The sequence below is a fragment of the Sciurus vulgaris genome (assembly GCF_902686455.1).
Source record: "Sciurus vulgaris genome assembly, chromosome: 1".
Taxonomy (NCBI): domain Eukaryota; kingdom Metazoa; phylum Chordata; class Mammalia; order Rodentia; family Sciuridae; genus Sciurus; species Sciurus vulgaris.
Genome location: NC_136461.1, coordinates 85,455,725 through 85,479,240, shown reverse-complemented (window position 1 = coordinate 85,479,240; position 23,516 = coordinate 85,455,725). Strand labels below are relative to the sequence as shown.

The 23,516-nt window shown below is 31.2% G+C and overlaps 1 protein-coding gene across 5 annotated transcripts in view; it reads left to right on the top strand.

Annotated features, from left to right (window-relative positions):
- DPYD (dihydropyrimidine dehydrogenase) overlaps positions 1–23,516 on the top strand; it is an 845,662-nt gene that overhangs the window by 86,190 nt on the left and 735,956 nt on the right. For all 5 annotated transcript variants that reach the window (XM_079105431.1, XM_079105432.1, XM_079105430.1 and 2 more), the window contains one exon: positions 12,864–12,946. In XM_079105431.1, coding sequence (XP_078961557.1) covers positions 12,864–12,946 — 83 coding nt within the window. The remainder of the gene's footprint in view (positions 1–12,863; positions 12,947–23,516) is intronic.

Below are 23,516 nucleotides of genomic sequence, written 5' to 3'. Positions count from 1 at the left end.
TGCACTCATTCAATACCGGAAATTGTTACATGTACCAGACTTCCACGATGACATGATCAGTGGAATTGAACTTTAAGAAAACTCAATATGGAATAGCAAATAAAAATGGTAAAATATTTAAATGATACTTTCTTATTTAGAATATATTTTCACATGCATAATCTCATTTAATTTCATTTTTATAATAACATTTTGAAGAGGGTATCATTACTTTTATCACCTTTATTGATATCCTTATTTTATGAGGGAATGTTTGCGAATTGTGATGTTAAGCCTTTTCCTGAGAATTCATAAGGGATTTAGTTGCAAAGTTGGAACTCAAAAATAGATTTCCTTACTCCATAGCTCTGGCCTTTCCTACTACATTATATTGTATTTCACTGTGACTCATATAAGATTTTCCTAGACAGGGGCTGATTGTAAGCTGGCCACCATTAGTGAAATGACATTAGCTAAATATGATTACATCTTAATGTTCCCTGAAAGGATTAGACTAGTTAAGACATACCGAAGGGAAAAGCAATTATCTATTGAAATATGAATATCTTGATTAGAACTGGAAATTTTATCTTGACGTTAGAATGTTCATCTGGAATTTTAAGAAAATTTGAATACGGTAATTATTTCTTACTCAAAATGTGGTAAAGAACTTCAGTGGGACTAGTTTTGAGAACTTTTTGTTGAGTGCCAATATTAAAATAGAACATTTTCCTGGAAGAGTAAGTTCACCTAATTGACTCATTCTTTAGAGGATCATAGACCTCAGGAAATTCTGACTACATGAGAAACATATGCACCTGCATTATTTTTCCCTCAATTTACCTTATTACCTAATGAAAACCATTATGTTAACTCACTTTAAAGGGCTTTTGAGTTGTAGTAGTATAACTTGGAGTGTGCCATTATACTTAAACAGTCTTCATAATTTAAAATGTGAAATATATTGCTTCCATTAGACTGGTATCCTCCTTGTTGAAAATTCCCTGAGGGTCCTTCAAAATGCAGCATGCTGCAGACTCCCAACCATCTGAGATTTGCAATCATCACTAATATATGGCAGTGATTCTCCTTTTCTTACTGGATATGAGGCACTCTCACCTAATACCAATTACCTTACTGAACGGAACTAAGATAGCTTTTTTTTTTTTTTTTTAAATACAGATTTGTTATTTTTTTAAGCCTTCATATCTTCAGTGACTAGTATAGACTGGCTCCTGTTAGGTTCTAAGTAAATATTGAATGAATGGGTAAGTGAATGACTGGTTTTCATTTGCAATTTTTCAGGAGGTTGACTTTTGCATCATACTTTTGTGGGGAAAAAAAGCAAACAAACAAAACAATCCAAAAAAAAAAAAAAAAAAAAAAGACCTCAGGAAATTGAGTTTCCTAGGCATGTAGCTAGTAGGCAGTAATGGTAAGGTCCAAAGTTATAGGAGATTCTGTTATGTTAGTATCCCCCTGCCTACTTTCTCTTATCTGGACAATTTTAAAAAGATTTCAAAGACACATTCAGAAGTAATAAACTCAGACTTCTTTGCTCCCACAGAATTAATTCTGTGTTTTCATTACATTGTGAGCAAGTTGAGGTTTTTTTTTTTTTTTTTTTTTTTTTTTTTTTTTTTTTTTTTTTTTATCTCATTTACCTTTATATCCCTGTGCTTAGTATGTTTTCTGACATGGTAAAATTTTAAGATTTTACTTTCTGAATTGAAATCTAATTAACTTGAGCCTTTGTTACTTAGCAATTCTGAGACTTAAGTTATTACAGATATGCCATAACTCTCTGTGACCTTTCATTTATTAAAATTAATTTCCTAATGTATTAAATTTGGGTTAGTATGTGAATTTTAGATCAAACATATTTAGTCTTAGTTTTTATGATTATTTCACAAAAGAAATGTAGTCCCATAGAAATTAAGACCTATAGAAATATCGGTGAATTGTTTTACTTAGTAATATAATAAGCAAGCCTTGTTTTTCACTTTTTAGCTTTATCCAGCATGTGAACAATGAATTTTGTTATTGTTTGGTACAGCTTAAGCAAGAATAACTTAGTGATCTTATTCAAATTTCTCAGCATTGAGAAAACTTTTTGTATGTTTTTTCTCTCAAGTTTCTGTTGATATTCCACTCATTTGTTTTATTATACTTTTATGTAATCCTTAACACAGATGAGTTATAAAACACTATAAAATCTATCACAGTTGAAACTCTAGACCTTCCCTCAACCCATGAGGATTCATTTGGCAGGAGGCCACCAAAACCAGTTCTTTTTGATGCTTTAGTTTCAGTTTCTCCTTTAATTGCTGCCAAAATCTGAACACTTGGGAATTTAATTGCTCATTATATTTGTCATGGTGGTGTCACAGACCCAAATAAAGGCTGTTGCGTGCAAAATATTTATGGGTATTAATTTGGCCTAAACGTGTGTGTATTGGATTCCTTGTTTTTCTACATTGTAAGGTATAGCACATCCAGACAGAAATGAAACAAAATCTTGCAAGGGCTTGTTCCCCCCTTGACTCTACTACTAGACAATTTTCAACCAGTCCCTAAATAAGACCTAAAGCAGGACCTATTCAGAATTTGATCATAGTTACTTTATGCAGTTTACTCTTTAGAAGCTGTCTCCAGAGGTGTTTGAGTCGGACCACTTGGGGGCAAATCCCTGCTTTATCTCTTACTAGCTAAATAACCTTGGGCAAGTTATCTTAATCTCCCTGTGGCTGTTTCTTCATTTTGCAAAATAGGGATACATATGGTTGTTGTGCAGATTAAATGGGTTAAGCTCCCAGAACAGTTCTGAACAAAAAGTAAGTCCTCAATATTAACTAATTATCTACAGCTCATCCTTATGTACCCCAAACAACAAAACCAGTCCACTTTATCATGGTTGTTGATTTGAATTTCTAGTTTCCCACTCAATAGGGATAACCATTGCCTTTCACAGCCTAGGGAATGTCTGTTAGGCACTGTATTCAATACCTTTTATATAAGACCTTCCAGATTTCCTGTGTGGTTCCACTTGCTTGCTCCTTGGTGTCTAATCTGGTTTGTTTGCTTCTCATTCTAGACTTTATAACTAAACTAATTGTTCTTGTGCCTGCTGTTCTGAGGAGTACTTTAATCACTTGTTCTTTTTGTCTGTTTTCATTTTTATTTTCCCTTTCACTTTCCTTTTCTTCTTTCTTACAACAAAAGATGTAGGACCTTATTTCTGCTGTGATGTTTGTTGCTTTTTCATGCAGTCATATTGCTGGAAGGAAATAAGGAGGCACTTGAAGGGTGGGGAGTGTAAGTCACCACCATGGACAAAGTAATTTTTTAGAATTGTTGAAAACATTTTTACCCTGGACAGTGAGTCTCCTGAGTCTGTCTCATGCCTCAAATCGTATTCTGAGGTGACCCTATGCTAGCATGAAGAATGACATATTAAGATATTTTTCACTTACAAATAAATACATTCATAATTTTTCTCTGATCCATACCCTTATGAACTCAACTGAGAATAGACTTTGATAAGAGGCCATTGGCTTGATTTTACCTGATGTTAGGGAAGTATTATTGACTCTGAACATGACAGTGAGGCTGTTAGACATTACCCAATAGATTTCTGATGTATAAATTTATGGAAAAGATAACCAGATAAAGGTATTATATGAAATATTTATTCCATATACAAGAGCCTAAATATTATCAGAATAAGAATTCACGTCACGTATTCATACTTTGAAACTTTTCTGTGTTGTTCATGAAGCATAAAAGTAATCTTGGTTTTGTTTTTCATTTCTGGACATGGAAGCATTTTTTGTCAAGGTAACAATAGAATGGTTTGAATTCTTATAGTTGTCCTTATTTCCTTTATTATTCTGCTGTGCACAAGAAGCTTTAAGCAGACTTGGAGTATAAAACATGGTACAGTCTTTTTCAGTTACTCAACCTAATAATAATTTTGAGTTCCCATGCCATCTCATGAATGAATATGCAGTTTAGTCTCTCTCAGATTAAGTCACAGCTAAAACTGAGGCTTTTCCTTATTAAAATGAAGCATTTTCTTTAGAATCTCTCTTTCAGATAAAAGAAATTTGACTTCCTCAAAATTCTGGAGCCATAGAAAACTCAGGGGAGCTACTTCAGGGCCTTCTGTGTCTTCTTTTACTTTCTTCTATGTCCAAGATGACGTTTTTATCTCCTGTTTTAATTCCTGGGAAAACTAAATAGTCAAGTAGTCTTCCAGTCCTACTGTTTATGCTGAAGATGGATCTTAAAAAAATTAAGATCTAATGACTGTTTCTTCTTTATTATTTCATAAACTTGTTCCCCTACAGTGGTGGACACCAAAGTAAAGCATAAAGTTTTAGCAAAGTTGACGAAGTGAAGGAAAATGAGAGATTTCATTGCCCAAAGGATGCAAGCAAACAAAAATTTATATATATGTCTATATATATATATTTTTTTCTTTTTGATACTGGGACTTTAAATAGGGATACTTTACCACTGAGCTATATCCTCGGCAATTTTTTTTTTTTTTTTTTTTTTAAATTTGAGACAGGATTTCATTAACTTTTTTAGGGCCTCCGAAGTTGCCAAGACTAGCCTTGAACTTGCAATCCTCCTGCTTCAGTCTCCTGAGTTGCTGGGATTACAAGTGTATGCCACCTTGTCTGGCTCCATTTTTCTTTTTGTTCTCAATATATCCCATTTTAATAAAAGATAAAGAAAATGCATTTTTTAGTAACATCTGGATTCCTCAAACTATCTATATAAAAACTACAAATCTGAAAAAATAAAATTTCCTAAAGGATTTTGTTTTAAAAAGTTTGTCTACCTATGGTATTAATGTAAAATGACCTAAAAATTTTACCAATTTGATCAGATAATTCATTTTAAAAATAACTTATAAATTATGAAAAATAATGCACTTATTGTCAATTTTTGTTTATTACCTTCTGTTATGGAATATTTCCCTGGGGACTTCTATCACTGTGTGCTGGGATGACAAGTGGTCCTGTGCTGTCCTCTGTGTTTGCTTTTAATTCCAAGTTGGTCTTGTTGCACTGTTAAAGCAGGCTTCCTTAAATCTTTGCTGTCCTTGACTTTGTTTTTCCTTGGGTATTACTGCTCCAGTCTAGGGAGTAATTTTAAATGGTAAACTCAGATCTTAAAATTCCCTCTTAATTACAGTAATGCAGTTATCAGGCCTTCCATTGATATTAGCCATTAAACAACACGGTTCTTATAGCACTGCTGGTCTGAAAGACAATACCATAATAGAAGAGAATTGTTTGTAAATAAAGAGATTTGAATATAGTGTTGTTTAATTTTCAGAATCCTGTTGGTACATTCAAAGTTTCTAAGGTTTTCTTAAAAACTGACCAATCTAAAAAAAAAAAAAAAAAAATCTGTTAGTGGCACAGATTTATTTTTTGTTAAATGACAGGAAAAAAGTGTGTATGAGCACACATACACACATACCCACACCAACAAACACACATCCTTAGAGATTTATTGGAAATGTATTCATTCAATTAAACATCTATTTCCACATCTGATTTATAAACCATCTTGGGGGAGGAATCAAGTTAACAATAGGATTTTTCTTATCAAGAGCCTATAATCTAAAGTTTGGAAACAACAAAATAATGATTTCTCCCACTAGGACTTAAATGTAAGACTCTTAAATATACAATGATATTCCTAAACTGATGGATTGATTATAGCTAACTACTTGCAAAGGAAGGTAAGTGTAATTAATATATGACCACAGAGAAAATATGGGTTGGGTTCCATTAATTGTTAAATTGGGGAACAAAAACTTTGAGAGTTAGGATTAGAAACCCTGAATTTAATTCTTGACTGTACTAATGATGTCAGCAGCCATATACTTTGAAGGTATTTTTGATGAAATTAACAATTTGAGTTAATTCCCAGGTTTTTCTGAAGACTTTTAATCTTTTAATTAATTTTCACTCATCTGTTCCTGTCTTATTTTTGTAGTAACATTAGCATGTGAGCGAAACCAGAAAGAATTTGGCTAAATAAATAATAGAATGGATTTAGTGGAATATCCTGTAACCTTAAAAATTGTATTGCAAAGTCTGCTTAGAACCACGAAAAGATGCTAGCTATATAATCCCAGGTATAAATATATAAAAATGAAATAATACAGTCCAGATATTATAAACCTAGTAGTTGTGTTTGGTCTTTAGGTAATCATGCAGTCAGTAAATAAATAGGTTTTATTTACTAGCAAATAAATTGGTTTTGAGGCATGGTCTGATTTTCTTTTATTACTTTGTGTTTATTTGTACATCTCTCTTTGGGTGTACAAAGAAAGAAAGAAAGCAAGAAAAAACAAACTGGTGATTGCCACTCTGGAAAATTTGAAATAAGAAAATTTTCATAAACACATTGTCAGACAGTCAGAGGTGGCATAAACTTTAACCAATGAAATAATATATTTAATGGGAAAAATTAAGAAATCTCGAAAGAGTCAAATCTTGTTTCATACTAATTTTATTGTTTACATATTTTATGGTATTATCTTTTACCAAAGTAGCAAATTCAATATAGGAAATAGAAATATTTTAAAAAATTTAAAAAAAACTTGAAATAAAAAAGTATAAATCCATTGCTGAAACCTTGGATGATGCTAAAATTATAGAAAACAGAAACACACTCATTCAATATTCTTAGGTTAAAAAGTTACTATTTCATTTCTAGTCTTTATTGGTTTTGTTTGTTTTCCATAATTGTAACATATAGTATATTCAATTTTATAGCATCTGTCTAAAAAATTTATATGCTGTCATATAAACTTTGGCTTGTTAAAAATCCACATTGGCAGCATTTGTTATTGACTATATAAATCTCAAATTTATTTAAGTGCCCTCTTTAACTATTCCTTTAATTTTGAAAATTTAATATTTTCCCCCTATTTTTATAGTCATGAGTTATAGTGAAAATCTATAAGCCTAAAACTCTGAAAATATTTCTGCAGAAATATTTGAAAGGGCACTGCAATTTATAAAGTGTATAAGGTGTGTCTTTCTTCTTTTTGTCTGACTACTAAGGCAAAAAAGTAAGGAAAAAAAAAATTTTTTTTTTTTTTTTTGAGATCCAGACTCTAAATGAACTTACTTTTGGTTCAGAAGGCCTGAAAATATGTTCCTCAAAGATCCTCTAATTCAAATTGTTTAATTACTAATTTTTTGTAATTATATTTGTATGATTGCCATTAAAAACCTATTCACTCTAAAAAGAAAAAAAATTATTTTATTACTGAAGTATCATAATCTTATCAGGATAACTTAGACTCAGGAATTGGATCTGTAGCACAGAATTTCTATAAATAATAATAATTAAAAACAACAGCTAGTGGCTAATATTTACCATATTAGACATTTCATTTGCATTCTTTAATTTTAACTATAGTGAGTTATAGTTGCATTATGACTCCTCATCAAAATTCAAACTGTCTTTTATTTGTTTACTCATTTGGAGAAATATAATTTTTAATGGCATTTTAACTGATGTATAAAAACAAAATTGTGCATATTAATGAATCAACATGGTGTTTTGATGCCTATATACATTATATCTATCTCTTGAAACTCTCTTAAAACATTTTATTATATTTTAATTTCATATGGAAAGATAAATTTTAAGTATTCAGTGCCACAATTTTTTAAATACAATGAATTAAAGAATGCACCAGAAGACTCTCTGGTGCCTGCTGTGGTCATTGTCTGCCAACTTCCAACATTATGTATTAGTTTGCCTATTTATAGACTAACAGATTTACCAAGATATAATACACATACCGAAGAGTTCATCCCTAAAAGGGCAAAGTAGTTCTTAGTATATTCAGAAAGTTGTACTCAAATCACTAATTCCAAGATATTTCCATCTCATGCCCAAGAACCTCCACTGCCATGAGCAAGTCACTCCCCATTCCCTACTCTCCCTACACCTGGCAGGCAGGAATCTGCTTATATTGATTTGCCTATACTGGATATTGTGTATAAACTGAATTATAAAATGAGTCTATTTATATTTAGCTTTTTAACTAGGCATAATGTTTTAAGGCATGTCCATGTCTTAGGATGTATTCCAACTTCCCTTTTTGTAGTCAAATGATGTAGATGTGTTGTTGTACCTCTTTGTTTATCAGTTTGTCATTTGGTTGACTTTTGGGTTGTTTCTACTTCATATCTTTTATGAAGAATACTGCTGTAAACATTTGTCTAAACATTTATATAGACATATGCTTTCATTTCTTTGTATTGCTTGGTCATATGGTAACTCTAATAATTATACTCTGATCACCCTTACCTGGTTCATATGATAATTCTGTATTTAACATTGCAAAGCAATATCAGACTGTTTTCTGAAGTGGTTACACTGATTTTCATTCCTGCCAGCAATGTAAGAAGATTAAAATTAATACACAACCTCACCAATACTTGGCATTTTTCTTCATTTTAATTATAGTTATCCTATATTGGGTGCGAAGTAGCTCTTCATTATGTTTTTGATTTGTATTATTCTGAGTACTAATGATGTTGAATATTTTTAATGTTTATTGACCATCTTCATATCCTTTTTAGAAAACTGTCCGTAGAAAACTTTGTACCTTAAAAAAAGAGATTGTCTTCTTATTGAATTTAAGATCCCTTTATATATTCTAGATACCAGTACTTTATCAGATAGATACATGATTTACTAATACTTCTCCTACTCTGAGTTGTTTCACTTTCTGAATGATGTCCTGAGAAGCACAAATATTTTTACATTTCAACAATCTTCAGTTTATCTTTTGTCACTTTATCTTTGAAAATTTTTGCTTATTCCACAATCATAAAAATTTACCTCTGTGTTTACTTTTAAATGTTTTAAAGTTTTAGCTCCTACCTAGCTCTCTAATCCATTTTGCATTGATGTTGTATATTGTATTTGGTAGAGGTCTGACCTTATTCTTTTGCATGTGGGTGTCCAGTTGTTGTAGCACAATCTATTGAAAAGACTATCCTTTACTTCATTGAATTCTCTTGGTTCCTTTGTCCAAATTAAACTGACTGTAAGTTTAAAAGTGTATCCAGAGTCTCACTTCTATTCCACAGGCCTATTTTGTAGTTTTAAACCAGTACCATACCATCTTAGTTCCTATAGTTTTGTAGTAAGTTGTAAAATTGGGAAGTATGAGTTCCATGACTTCATTCTTCTGTTTTCCAAGAATGTTTGGCTATTTTATATCCCTTTCATTTTCATATGAACTTTTGGATCAATTTGTTAAAACCTTAAAAAAATGTCAGCTGGAATTTTGATAGGAATTACATGGACTCTTTAGGTCAATTTAAGGAGAAGCACTATTTTTAATAATGTTCAGTTTTCTAAACCATGGATATAACTTTCTATTTAAATTTTCCTTGAATTTCTGTTGATGCTATATATTTTTCAGTGTACAAGTCATTTTTTTTGTTAAATTTTTTCATAAATATTGTTTCTCTTTGGGTTATTCATTGTAACTCTATGTTATTGTTGAACTTCACATAAGTGGAATAATTTTGGTGTTCTGTTTGTATGTCATTTCCTTCGCTCAATATTATATGAGATTCATGCATGTTACTTTATGTAGCTGTAGTTTGATCATTCTCATTGGTATGCAGTTTTCTAATATATGAATATACTATAGTTTATGTACTTTTATCATATATCATGTTCTTATTTCCAGTTTTGGGCTATTTTGACATTATTGTACATGACTTTTGGTAAAGATACACATTTTTTCTGGGTGTGTTCTCAAGTGTGGAACTCCCAGGTCATATGGTATATCTTGAATGTTCAGCTATTGAACATACTTTACAAAGAGATTGTAACAACTTAAATTTCCACCATCTGTGTTTCGATTGTTTTTATACTAAAAATACTTGTATTAATGTTGAAATTGTCAATATCAATTTATATGTGGTTTGTTCAATATGGTTTACATTTTAAAATCATATTAAAGTACTAGGTTACTTTTTATGTTTTTTATTCTAATTAGTTATATATCATAATAGAATGCATTTATGCATTTTGATAAATCATTCATAAATGGAGTATAATTCTCATTTTTCTGATTGTACACATTGTAGGATCACTTCGGTCATGCCATCGTATATGTACATGAGGCAATAATACCTATTTCATTCTATCTATCCTTTCTACCCACATATACTCCCTTCACTCTCCTCTATCTAATCTAAAGTAACTTCATTCTTTCCAAGCACCCCCTGTCCCAGTTGTGAATTAGTATTCTCATATCAGAGAAAACATTTGGCTTCTGTTTTGGGGGTTTGGCTTATTTCACTTAGCATGATATTCTCCAACTCCATCCATTTACCAGAAAATGCCATAATTTCATTCTTCTTTAAGGCTGGAACTGGAGAATAGCATGCTGAGCAAAATAAGCCAATCCCCAAAAACCAAAAGCTGAATGTTTTCTCTGATATTTGGATACTAATTCACAATGGGGGTGGTAGCTAGGGAAGAATAGAGTTACTTTAGATTAGGTAGAGGGGAGTGAAGGGGGTATGGAAGTGGAAGAATAGCAGAGTGAATTAGACAATATTACCCCTTGTACATATATAACTATATGATCAGTGATATTCTGTATCATGTACAACCAGAATAATGAGAAATTATACTCCATATATATGAGTATCAAGTGAATCCTACTACCATGTGTAATTAATTAAAACATTAAAAAATGGTAAAGTGCATACACAGACACACACATGCACACAAAATACACCACTACCACCATGTGGTCTATCTTCTTCATTTTAGATATTTCCAGAATATATATTATTATATTGTCATTGTTTAAGTTTGTATTCTTCTTATGAATAATGATGTAGAACCTCTTTTTTTTAATTTGTCTGTTTGGATATTATCTTTCAAATACTTTCTTTAAGCCTTTTGTCCTTTTTTCCATTTAGTTTTCTTTTTATGTTTATTTGTAGGAGTAATTTATTTATTGTGTATATGTCATTAAGACAACAATACTAGCACAAATATGCAAAGTAGACTAGTTATGCTGAATATACTTTAAAACAGATGTTGTATACACTGCAACTAAATTTATGAAAAAAAGTGGCTCTAAATTATAGATGGTCCTTTCAATAAATACTCTTGATTTACTTGATTGTCTATCTGGTGTTATTTCCTCTCTGACACCATGTATAGGTGCCATCTCAGATGTATTATATATCCAAATATGAAATGTAAAACAAAACTTTCTAAAAGAATATAGAAAACACATTCATGATGTTAACAAATTTCAAATTTCTATAATAAGACATAAAAAGCATTAATTTAATTAGTAAATTCTCTTCATGAAAAGGCACTACTGAAAATGTGAAAAGACAAGAGGTAGAGGAAGAGAGGATAGTCACAGTGTATATATCCAGCAAAGGATGTTTTACCCAGAATTCCAGCTATTTTAGATCAATTTTGATAATTTTCAAGGTCTTCATTATAGCTGCTTATGACCAGCTGGGTGCATTGGCGCACCCCTGTAATCTCATCCACTCAGAAGGCTCAGGCAGGAGGGGTTGCCAGTTTGAGGCCAGCATCAGCTATGTAGTGAGACCCTGTTTCAAAATAAAAAATAAAAAGGGTTGGGGATACTGCTCAGTGGTTAAACACCCCAGGCTCAATCCTTGGTACCAAAAAAACAAGAAAACAAAAATAAACCTTATGACTGTGTTAAAAATATCTTTATCTTAATTTGATTAAGTCATAAAAGAAGATCAAGGTGAACATCATGGATTAGCTACTAATAGATTTTAAATCAATTCTTCTATATTGGAATTTGCTAATCTGTTCTTTAATTTTCATAAATCCCACATACTAATATATAATGTGAGGATAGGAAGAAAACATTAGTACTTAAATTTCATTGTTAATTTTTGGTCATAATATTAACTAAAACACTACAACCAATTATTTTATTACCTATATACTACTAAATTCTTCAAGAAATCTTATGTGCCAAAAGACTGAAATAGATATTTATTAATCTAAAATTTAATTTTACATCTTTTGTTCTCAAAACTTATTTGGGTCATGTAAGATTAAGTTGGTGTTAAATATACAGATATATTAAGAATTGTAGTAAAATATCAAAATACACTCTTAGAAAAATTCAGCCCACTAAGGCTATTGTATTTGCTAAGAGAGAGAAACATTTATGACGTTTAAGTTGCTTATTGTGTATTTACTTGCTTTTGACATTCTAAGAACTTGATATAATGTCACAATTTCAAGAATTGATTTTATTTATACTAAGATAAAGATATGTACATATGTGTGTAAATGTCATGTAGATTGTTATTTACAAGTGTGATTATAACATTTTGGTAAAAATTTTTGGAACTTTTATTATTATACGTGGGCTTTGTCCATCTTAGTAAAAGTTAACTTATTTAGAACTAGCCAATTATCATATATCATTCGTTGTTATTTAAAACTTACTTCATTCATTCTTTTCTCAATTTAGATTAACTGATAACAGTGTAATTTTAGAGAACTAATTTTTATTTGAAAAACTCTAAACATTTTCCTACTTTATGTAATACTCATTTTGTTCTTTATTTCAAAAAATGTATGGAAAAGACTTTTGTGACAGCTGTATCATGTTTTTATTTTGTTGCTGTTGAATCAACTGTCAGTTTTAATGAATCCTATCTAATTAAAGTGATGTGCATATTTTTCATGAGTTCACAATCAATATAATCAATTATACTTTTATATAACTGCATAGATGTCATTTTTCTCAGGATGTTGGAGGACTAATGTAATTTTTTAATGTGTTGCAGAATTGTGAGAAGCTGGAGAATAATTTTGATGACATCAAGCACACGACTCTTGGTGAGCGAGGAGCTCTCCGAGAAGCAATGAGGTAAGTCTAGGTCACCATAGCAACAGTCACAGATGTGGTAAAGAAAAAGTCATTCTTCATTATTGGGGGAACAAATGAGTTCATTGCCACCATTCAGCTCTGTTCTCTAAGGTATTAATTTGTCAGTGGAGAGACTTCCCTTGAGGCTGTACTTTGGTTTTGAAGCTGCATAAATGTTAAGCCTCAGTGCACAGTAAAAAATGTAAATGTTTAATTTGTTACTTAAAATGCTTAAGGGGTGTCTTGTTTTATATTTATACTAAACTGTGTGATTGAATGAAAATATTGTTCATCTAAATTCTGCCTGTATATATAAAAAATAAACATGTACATTGGTGGCTTAACAGTATTTCCTTCTAATTAATATTTAATTCAAAAGAGGTACTTAAAATTTCATCTTCTATTAGATTTTATAGGATTATATTGTAGTATTTTTAAAGTGATTTACATTTTCACACTATTACAAAGCATATCATTAACTTCTTTTCAAATATTCTGGTCTGTAATGAGCCTGATTTTTTTTTCTTTTCCATTTCTTAACAGCACTATTTTTGAATATTTCTCTGAAATCCCCCAGACTGGATGCCTTTTAAATAATTTTCAGTGAAGCATTCTTTAAAGACATTTGATCAGAATCCAAAAAGAGTATTTTTTTTAACCATATACTAAAAATGTGTAGGTAGTAAGACCCATCATCCTTAGAGTGGGAAAATAACAAATGATACTGCTCTTAAAAGTTCTGAGCTTGAACCTTTGGGATAATTTACAGTATTTTTGTAAATAATTAAATATATTTATCTTTATTCTGCTTATGAAAATAAAGTTCTTTTTAAAATATATTTCCTTATATCTTACTGCTCATTTTTCATGATTTTAAGTCTAAAATTTTTTAAAATAAGGGGAAGAACAAAGCTGGGAGCCTTCCTAGTGGTTTTGATACAATTTTGTTATTGCTTGCACACAGTTACCATATACTTTAGTTTAGAAGCTGCTCTCATTTAGCAACCTCGCTTTTACCATGCAAGCAGCAGGAGAAAGTAATTAAATTTAATAGAAGCTGCCCTCATTTTGAAGCCACTTCTATTTAAAACCACAGGGGGAGGTAATTAAATTTAATGGAAACAGTAGCTTCTACACAAAGATACATGGTACTTCTCTATAGATGATTATGATGTCACAAAAAGAGGAATAATATATTACTAGTACTGAGAAATTACCAGCTGGAGCAAGGGAGCCTATTTTATTGTTAATGTCTTTACTAATAAAAAAAAGGGAAAAATAAAACTGAGTACATAATGGAGAATTTGTATCTATAAAATGTAATAAGACATTCCCAGAAAGTTTAGGTTATTGAAAATAGTCATAAATTAAAAATAAGGTGTAAAATATATTGTGGAAAGGCTAAAACAGAAATTATGAATGAATTCCTGTTTTTCAATGTAGTCTTTATTCTCTAAAACTACCACAGTGTTATAAATTGAACATTATTCTTTGCAATGCTTTATAGTAATGATTCTGAATACATTAAATGTGCCTACCAATATTTATTTAGAAAACTACAATTATTTTCTGCATTTTTATATCTATTCATTTTGAAGTAAATGCATGGACAGGAAGACAAAGAGGATGACAGCTCTCATGCTTTGAATAAAAGAACTGAAGGCCAAAAACATAAAAAGAAGTGAAAAGGGGTAATGTGAATGAATGTGGATGTGAGAGAGGGAAATATAATGTATGAGGAAAGAGCATGTAATCAGTGTAGGAGATTTGTCATCTAGAAAAAAACAAATTGAATTATAGAAGAACTGCATGTGAAAAGATTATTAAATTCTGCCAAATTTTGCAGTACCTACCATTTTAGAACATACCAGAATGTCATACTTTTAAAAATAGTAGAGATGAACTAATGAAAAAAACAAGTATTAATTACCTAGTTATAGTAACCTCTCAACCAGCCATACTGTGAGAGAAAGCTGTAGTCCACATAATTTAAATCAGAATTTAATTACATGGTTGTGAAATATACTTGTTTACATAGGTTGCATATTTTATACACTTAGCACACATACTCACACATGCCCATGTGTTTTTGGTAATGTCTGGATAACCATTGAAACGATTTAGTAACTAACAGTATTTAACCATGTAGTTTACTGTGGGTCAAACTCTTTTTTTTTTGTTTTGTTTTTTGAAAATGCAGTGAGAGCTCATTGTTTTATCTGTGAGATTCAAGAATCTGAAAACAAGTAAAGGAAACACAACATGATTAATAAGAGGAAAAATGCATGAAGAGACAAAAATTGATTATTCTCTCATTGGTGATCATTTTTTTATATATATGGGTTTCTGGACTGAAAAAACACGGGGTAAAAAATTTGACCTGATTTTAAAAGATGGACAGGTGGAGGGATTAGTATAGAGCAAAGGTGAGGAGGCCTACAGGTTCAAGTCATATTTCAGAAACAGTAAGTAGTCTAATGTAATGGAGAGCAAGATGTTTTCAAGGTTTTTGAATATTATGTTTTATCACAAAACTCATGCAAGTGGAATTTTTCTGTCAGTAACATGTCTCCTTATATGCTATGAACTGTGGAGTGGCAATGCAGCAGTAGAAGGTTGACAGGGATGGCAGGGGTAACTCAGCAGCCCAGTGGAGTAGGGAAGTGACTACCAAAACAGGTAGGAATAATTTGGCAAAAACCACAGCACAGGGACTGGTCTCAAAGCTGACTGAAAATGTGTTTGTTAACGTATTCTAGAGGCCAGTTACATATCTAACTTACTTTAATAAAGAATTTAAATGACTTTGAGTAGTCAATGTGTTTTATTAAGGATGGGAGTGACTCTGTGAAGGTATTCTTAAAACTCTGTAGAGTTGGAATACAGGGAGAAGTTACAGTGTAGGGATAGAGATAAGCATTCATTTATTTAATGAATATTATTGGGTGTCTGTAACTGCAGATAATGAAGTTAAACATATGAATAATGCAGTCCTTGCCCTAGCTGAGCCAGTGGTCTAGTGGAGGAGATAGACAGGAAGAGACCCAGGGACCTAGTGTTTGAATCTTTCTCTCGGTCCTGAATTCTTGGTGATAGCTTCTATCATGGTCTATTGGGTTGGAATTAAAAGGCTATGGGAACATCTCCTTCCCTCACTAGTTTGATCTCTTCAGCAACCTTTGGAAGACTTTGATGCCTGTGGTGGTGCTCTTGCCCTGAAAATGTCTAGCCGGGAAGAACTGGAGCAGAACTAAACTCAATCTGAAGATTAACACATTGTGGTTCCTGTGTTCGGGCCTTTCATGAATTGAACACCTCCTTATCTATTAAGGTTCTATTATTTCTATGAGCTCAGAATAGAAAAGAGAGGATTCTGTCATTGCGCAATTCTTGCTACCTCATCCAGTCTTCTGGCCAGTCTGCCATGCATTCTGATCCGGTTCCTTTGTTAGTACCCCAGTGCCTGAATCATTTTGGATCCTTCCCATTCTTCCCATATCCTAGATGTGAGGATGCCTGAAGCCTGAAGTCCTGCATGTAAAAACCACAAGGGGCTGCAATCTTCCATGGAATGTGCAGACTAAATAAAAAAAAAAAATAAGTATATTAACTGAAACAGGGAGAGAGACAAAAAGAAGTGGATTATTGAAGAAGATTTTGGTTTTCACATGAATTTCAGACAGCTAAGTGAAACCCAAATGTAAATGTTCCATAATGAAACATAATTCTATAACTCAGGAAAAAGATGAAGGATGATGTCCACTTTTGGAAATTGTTAACATTTTGATACTTCTTGTTGCCAGGGAAAGACATGTGATTTTCAAGAATAGTGCATCAGGTCAGATGCCTGACCATCATATCTCATGGGTGGAGTTCTCATCAATGAAGAGGCCAGTGTGGGCTATACCACATTCACACACATCTTACATTTACAAGATTTCTTTCTTAGAAAAATTATAATAAAAGGAAGATCCATAACATAGTAATAGATGAAAAACCCAGAATAACATGTATGACGTGATATGAAAGAGACAAGGTGATTACTTTTCTCCAAAGTCATGATGTATTTCTAGAAAGTCCAGGAGGGTTAATAAAAAAAACAAACAAGCAAATAAGCAAACAAATAATACCCTAACAAATTATAAGAAGGGCTTAGAATCATTCTGTCTCACAAAACTTAAAAAATGGATGCATAGATAGAGATATAAAATTTAAAAGAAGCAAGAAGAATGTATTAATGTGGTCATATTCAAAATAAAGGTGGACATTCATGAGCTTTTCTACCTATGACATATAATAAGTTAGTGACTATAATTGATAATAGAACCTATAAAGGTCCAAAGAAGTTATTGTATGATAAAGTACCCCAGGTTACTCAGAGAATGTTGAATCACTCTGGAAATGGTATTAGAAGGTTGTTTTGCAATTTGGGGAAAAATCACTTTATATTTTCAGTTCACTTGTGTCAAAGCAAATCATGTACATTAGAGAGCTAAATGGAAAAAAAATGAAAATGCCCAAATCCAGTGTATAATGGAAGTAACTATGTTTTTGAGGTTTAGTGGAGAAAGAAATGATAAACTAAAAAGTATTTGAAGAAATCATCAAGCTTTGATTACATTAAAAACTTCTATAACTGGAAAAATTGCAAAATTAAAATTCATCAGTACACTGCATTGCCATGTATGTGACAGATTTAAAACAACTAGAAGCTCAATGGATAATTTGCAAAATATACCTAAGAAACTCTTAAAAATATTCTCCTCTACTGACAAATAAAATGTACAATTTAAAAAAAAAATCTACCAGTTTCTTGCTTTTCGTTATTACTAAAGTTTGGTATGGAGGAGGTTTTTAGTGCTACAGATGGAATAGTAACCTTCTCAGACTCATGAGGATTGGAAATTGCTGCTGTGTTTAAAGAAAGGAGTATGGTAGTAAGTGCTAAGAGTCTTAGAGTGAACATACTGTTTCATATTATCTTATTTTCTAGAAATATGCTATGCGGAAACCATAGAAATTATAGGCAATCTGGGTTGGATTCTCAGGTTATGGACTATAATTTTGAACAAAATGAATAAAATCTAATTGCCTGCTGTTAAATAAACAAATTAAGATATCTACACACATATATTCATGTATACATGGTAAATTTTAGCACATTTACTTCTCTATCTGGACATGAAAATGATATTTAACATGGTATTTTTAGTGGCACAAGAATTCCTGTGTTATAAAATTAAATAAAAATACCAAGAAACACAGTCGTATAGAGTACATGATCTTGGCTGAATAAATAGAATAGAGAGAGAGAGAAAAAAGGATGGGAATGAAACCTAGGTATTAGATCTGGGTGATGGGCATATAGGTACTTTTTTCAGGCTTATACTTTTCTTTTTAAAAATAGTTTGTAAGGCAATATATTAGGAATAATTAGAAAAACAGTGACATAAAAATAAGAAAAAACATATATGAAAAAAATACCAGGATGAAAGACTCAAATCTGACACTCCAATGTCATGTTAGGTAAATTAAATTTTAATTGTTTTCTGTAAAATAGAATTTAAAACCTCATAGAATTGATGGGAATTTTGATTATGAAACTTAATAAATATAAAATAAAAATATTGTTGTGTTTGTATACATTATGTTAGTTTAATGGTGTCTAGTACTTATTTCAAAGAAAATTTTTCAGTACTAGGGATTGAACTCACAGGAACTTTATTACTGAGCCACACCCCAACCTTGTTTTAGTTTTTATTTTGAGACAGGGTCTTGCCAAATTTCCCAGGCTAGCCTCAAGCTTTCAATCCTCCTGCCTCAGCTTTCCAAGTAGTTGGGATTTCAGGCATGAGCTACTGCCGTGGGATTTTATTTAAAAGAATTTATGTATATTATACGTAACTAATAGAATTGATTATAAAACTTCATTTTGTAGTCTTAGCACATAGAATACCAAAGAGAGTATTCCTTGCTTGACTTATATAGAATCCATTGTGGTGCTCTGGCTGTGTGAAAATCTACAGGATTCCTGAAAGTAAAACATTTAAAGCACATATAGAAAAGTGTCATCTCCAGGTAAAATCTATGATCTATTGTATGATAATGAATTTAGAGGTAAATTTCTCAATTTCACCATGTTTTCTGCTTACCTCACTAGTTTAATCCTCTTATCATGCCTAGGAGATTTTATTTTGTATTATATTATTTTGCACCCTGTAACAAGTTTCTAAAGCATCAAATGGAAAGGTGGGGCCATTTTTAACATTGTGGATCTCTCTCTTCAGTTCCAGAGGCAGTAGTAGTCCATGGGTAATAGGTAGTGTGTATGTGGAACTGATAAGTATTTGAATTGAATAACTTGAGAAAAGGACATGTTAAATTCCGAAAAAGAAGTAGTACACATATAATACAGTATAGTTTGTTAAGGAAAAGAAAGTAAAATTGCTATTGGGAGCTTTTTAACAGTGGCTTAATTAATACATAAAAATATGGATTGGTTAGATTTATAGATATATTTCTCTTTTAATTTCTTCTTGTGGTTGTAGATGGACAGAATGCCTTCATTTTATTTGTTTATTTTTATGTGGTGCTAAGGATTGAACCCAGAGCCTCACACAATGCTACACAAGCACTTGGCTAATGAGCTACAACCCCAGCCCCTAGATTAATGGATATATCTCTACAGCAAGAATACAAATTGTATTTTTGGAGTATACAACATTTCCAGGTAGAGGCTAGTATTTTATATGCAGAGCCAAGTCTGTTTAGTGAGATTTGTTATATTTAGAAAATTATTATAAAGATGAACTACCAGGACAAATGTGTTTGAAATGTCTTCCTTTTTGCTTGGCTTTGTCACGTGTTAAGAATTTTGTCACTAGATGGTGGTGTTGAGTTGCATAATTTACGGTTATTGGCTTTTTTTCTGGTGTGTGGAATAGTATTTGTAGGTATGTCATAAACTCAGCCATGTATACAGAGTCAAGCATTTGTATAACCATGTCAATTTGGAAACTAGTTTGTAAGAGATGTAATAATTCTAAATATTGTTTGAGTTGGAAGGTTAAAATTGCTGTAATGTGTTTATTTCTTTACTTTTGATTCAGAGACTTTTAGAGATGGAAGGAATATAAATAGTAATCTAAAATTCTTATGCAAAAATTGAAATTTAAGGAGAAATTCCAAGATAGTTACATAGGTATTTTTCAGTTTTTTTGTGTCTATCCCTTCTAGATGTATTTTCCTAAAGTACATTTTAAATGTTGGTATCCAGTGGTACTAAGGTGATTACCAGCTGATGTAAGGATTGCTTTACTATGCTCTGGTACCTATGTATTGTTTCACATATTTATTGTTTTAGTTATGTTAATCTTGTATCCCTTGTAAAGATTAGTTGTTTAAGTACACTAATATTTCTTTAACTGATACTTCTACATGAACTAGAGTAAAGGATTGTCTCTATGAATAATTTTGTTTGCCTGTATACGATTTAAAGATAAGGATAATATTATTGTCCTCCTTAATTTTATTCCTGGAGATAAGTTTGTATACATGTGTATTCATGTGTGCATGTTTACAGATATCCTATATATTTACATCTATTTTACTCGTGCATTTGTGTATGTAATAATCTCCCACTCTCAGTCAAGAAAAACTTGCGATGTATGACAGCATTTGGAGTCTAGAGCTTCCTTTGTCTTTTAGGTATATCCATTAGGGTTATAAAGATACAAGGAGGTTCCATGAAATCATTTTATACCAACTTAAAAAGTTGGTAGAAGAAGGAGCAGACACTCTATAAATATTTGAGACTAGTGAATTAAGCAGTTTAGAAAATAATTAAAAGGCTACCAGAAAAACTGAAGTGGGATAGAAGAGAATATAAAATAAAATGCAAAAAAACCCAACACAGTATTTCTAGTGAAATCAACAGGTTGTTTAACAGTGTGGGAAGTAAAGAAATTTTCCTTTTAAAATACTAAATATGTAATGTGATGTCAGAATCATAGAAGACTTGACATTTTCTGTTTTCAAGGTTATCAAAAATATAAATTAGTTCAATAATCAGAAATGTCCATTTATGTGTGGACATTTTAACTACATGAAAAGTTTGACAAAGTATGATTAGCTTCAGAAATAATGGGTTAGCTCTTTTCTTGATCCTTTTGTTTTTTCATAGACATGGACAGAGTTTATTAGTTATTCATATGTATTTTTAGTACAAAGGGCTTTTCAAATTTTTTCTTTCATTTTATAATTGAGTTTTCTCATTTTGAATTGTAAGGGTTCTTTTTATGCATTATGGACACAGGATATTTAACAGATATGTCATTTGCAAATATTTTCTTCCAGTTCATTTGCTTAATTTTAATTTTCTTAATAGTGTCTTTTGAAACACAAAATATTTAATTCTGATGATGTCTAATTTATCTTTTTTTTCCTTTTATGGATCATACTTTGGAGGTTATATTTAAGGATACGTTGCTCAAATCAAGAACATAAGGATTTTTCTCCTCTATTAAAAATTTTATAGTTTCAGTTCTTATATATTTAGATGTATCCATTTTGAATTAATTTTTTTCTGTGTGTTAGGTTTATTTATTTTTTAAATTTATTTTGATTCATTGTACACAAATGGGGTACAACTGTTATTTCTCTGGTTGTACACGAAGTAGAGTTGCACCATTTGTGTAATCATACATGTACATAGGGTAGTGATATTTGCCTCATTCTGTTATTTTTCCTTTTCCCCACCCTTGCCCGCCCCTCTTTTTCCTCTATACAATCCTTCCTTTCTCCATTGAATTAATTTTATGCATGTTATGAGATAAAGTTCTAATCTAAAAAAAAAGTCTTGATCCTTTCTTAATTACACTTTTCCAAGTTTTCTTTCACCAGTTGTGTCAACAAGAATTTCTGAAAACACCCTCTCCAAACCAGCAGAGAATGTCTTGTCTTTATTATTCCTAATATGGAACAGTAGGTTCCTTGTTTTGGCTTATATCACGTAACCTGTGAATAAGGAAATCAGCCTGAATAGTTGAATACCTTTAGATATTTTGAAATCTACAGACAAAAACACATCATCACATTTTTAGATAATGATGATGTATCTGCTGTAATAAATATGATTAAAAAGCGGCTCAGCACATATCTGTAATTGGTTATATGTAATTATGTAAACTGTGTAATTAACTTCATATAAATTGTACATGATAAGTATATAACACACATGCACATGTGCACACACACTTTAGTGTCATCTATCTCCCACATATGTTAAGAATGTTTCATTCACTTACTTCAAAGTTGAGTGAAAGCAAGAATTTAATAGTTTCAGATGGCCCATTTAATCTTCTCACTATTCATGGGGAATAGAAGAAAGTGCTATATTATTTGTTAGTAACGTTCAAGCCAAACATATGCTCAGCAGTTATACTTATGGATTATTTATGAATTTGGTAGCAATCAGTATATCTAAGTTTTAGAACTATGTTAATTTAATGTAGTTTTTACAACCTTAGATTAAAATTAGAATTTGAATGTAAGAAATATTGATTGTATAATTATCAATGATAAATTTTGTTAAACAGCAGTACAAATGAAATTAGGCATAGCTTAATTATTTATAGCATGCATTATCATATTTAGGATAAGCATTGGTATATTCAACCTGGTGCTTCCTGTGTAATAGGCAGTGTTGAGTGAAGAGCTGTATTTGTAGAAACAAATCAATCATTGCAAATGCCATTTTATGGCCACTTGATGCATTTGGAATAATAAAACAAAAAAAGAACACATGTTCCATTGGTATTTAGGGTTTTATAATTTGAAACACCACCATCACTATCAACATGAGCAGGAAGCACTGAGCAAAGGTCAGGAAAAAATTGCATTTTACTCTTTGCATTAAAGGTTTGCATGTTAAGACTAGAAAAGAAGGGATGCAGATTTTGTTATACTACCAAAGAAAAGTGCAGAGCTAAGTTGATACTCTGGAATGTTTATCATTTTAGATACAGACTTTGAATGAGCAGCTAATAGCTAAAATTATTTAGGAGATAAAAATTGGTACTGTGAGGATTAGCTTTAATTTTAAGTATCCATAATTGAAGTGCCACATTATGATTTTAATGTTATGATAATCTTGTTAACAAGCTGTTGTGTATATACTATCATATTTTAATGTAGTTGCAAAGCTTAAGTAAACCATAAAGTAAATTGCTTTTTGAATCAGGCTTTTACAAGTGGAAAATTAGTGGTTTACATGTTTTGAATATGTATTTTGTAATTATATTTGGTGTTTTCTGCAAGTTAGAATAATAGAATAGACTTATAGATAATAGACAATTGTTTATAAGCACATTGGCATTTTTTGTTGTTGCCTATCCTAATTAATTTGGGCACATTACAAGATGTACTAAAGTATAATGGCTAGTTCTATTGTTTTCTATAAGTCATCTCTTTTGGAAAATGTATTTTGATATTCAGCTATATTTCTCATTTCTCATATTAGCATGTTATATAATTAATAAACTTTCGTATGCAATATTTAGTGATATGTGCT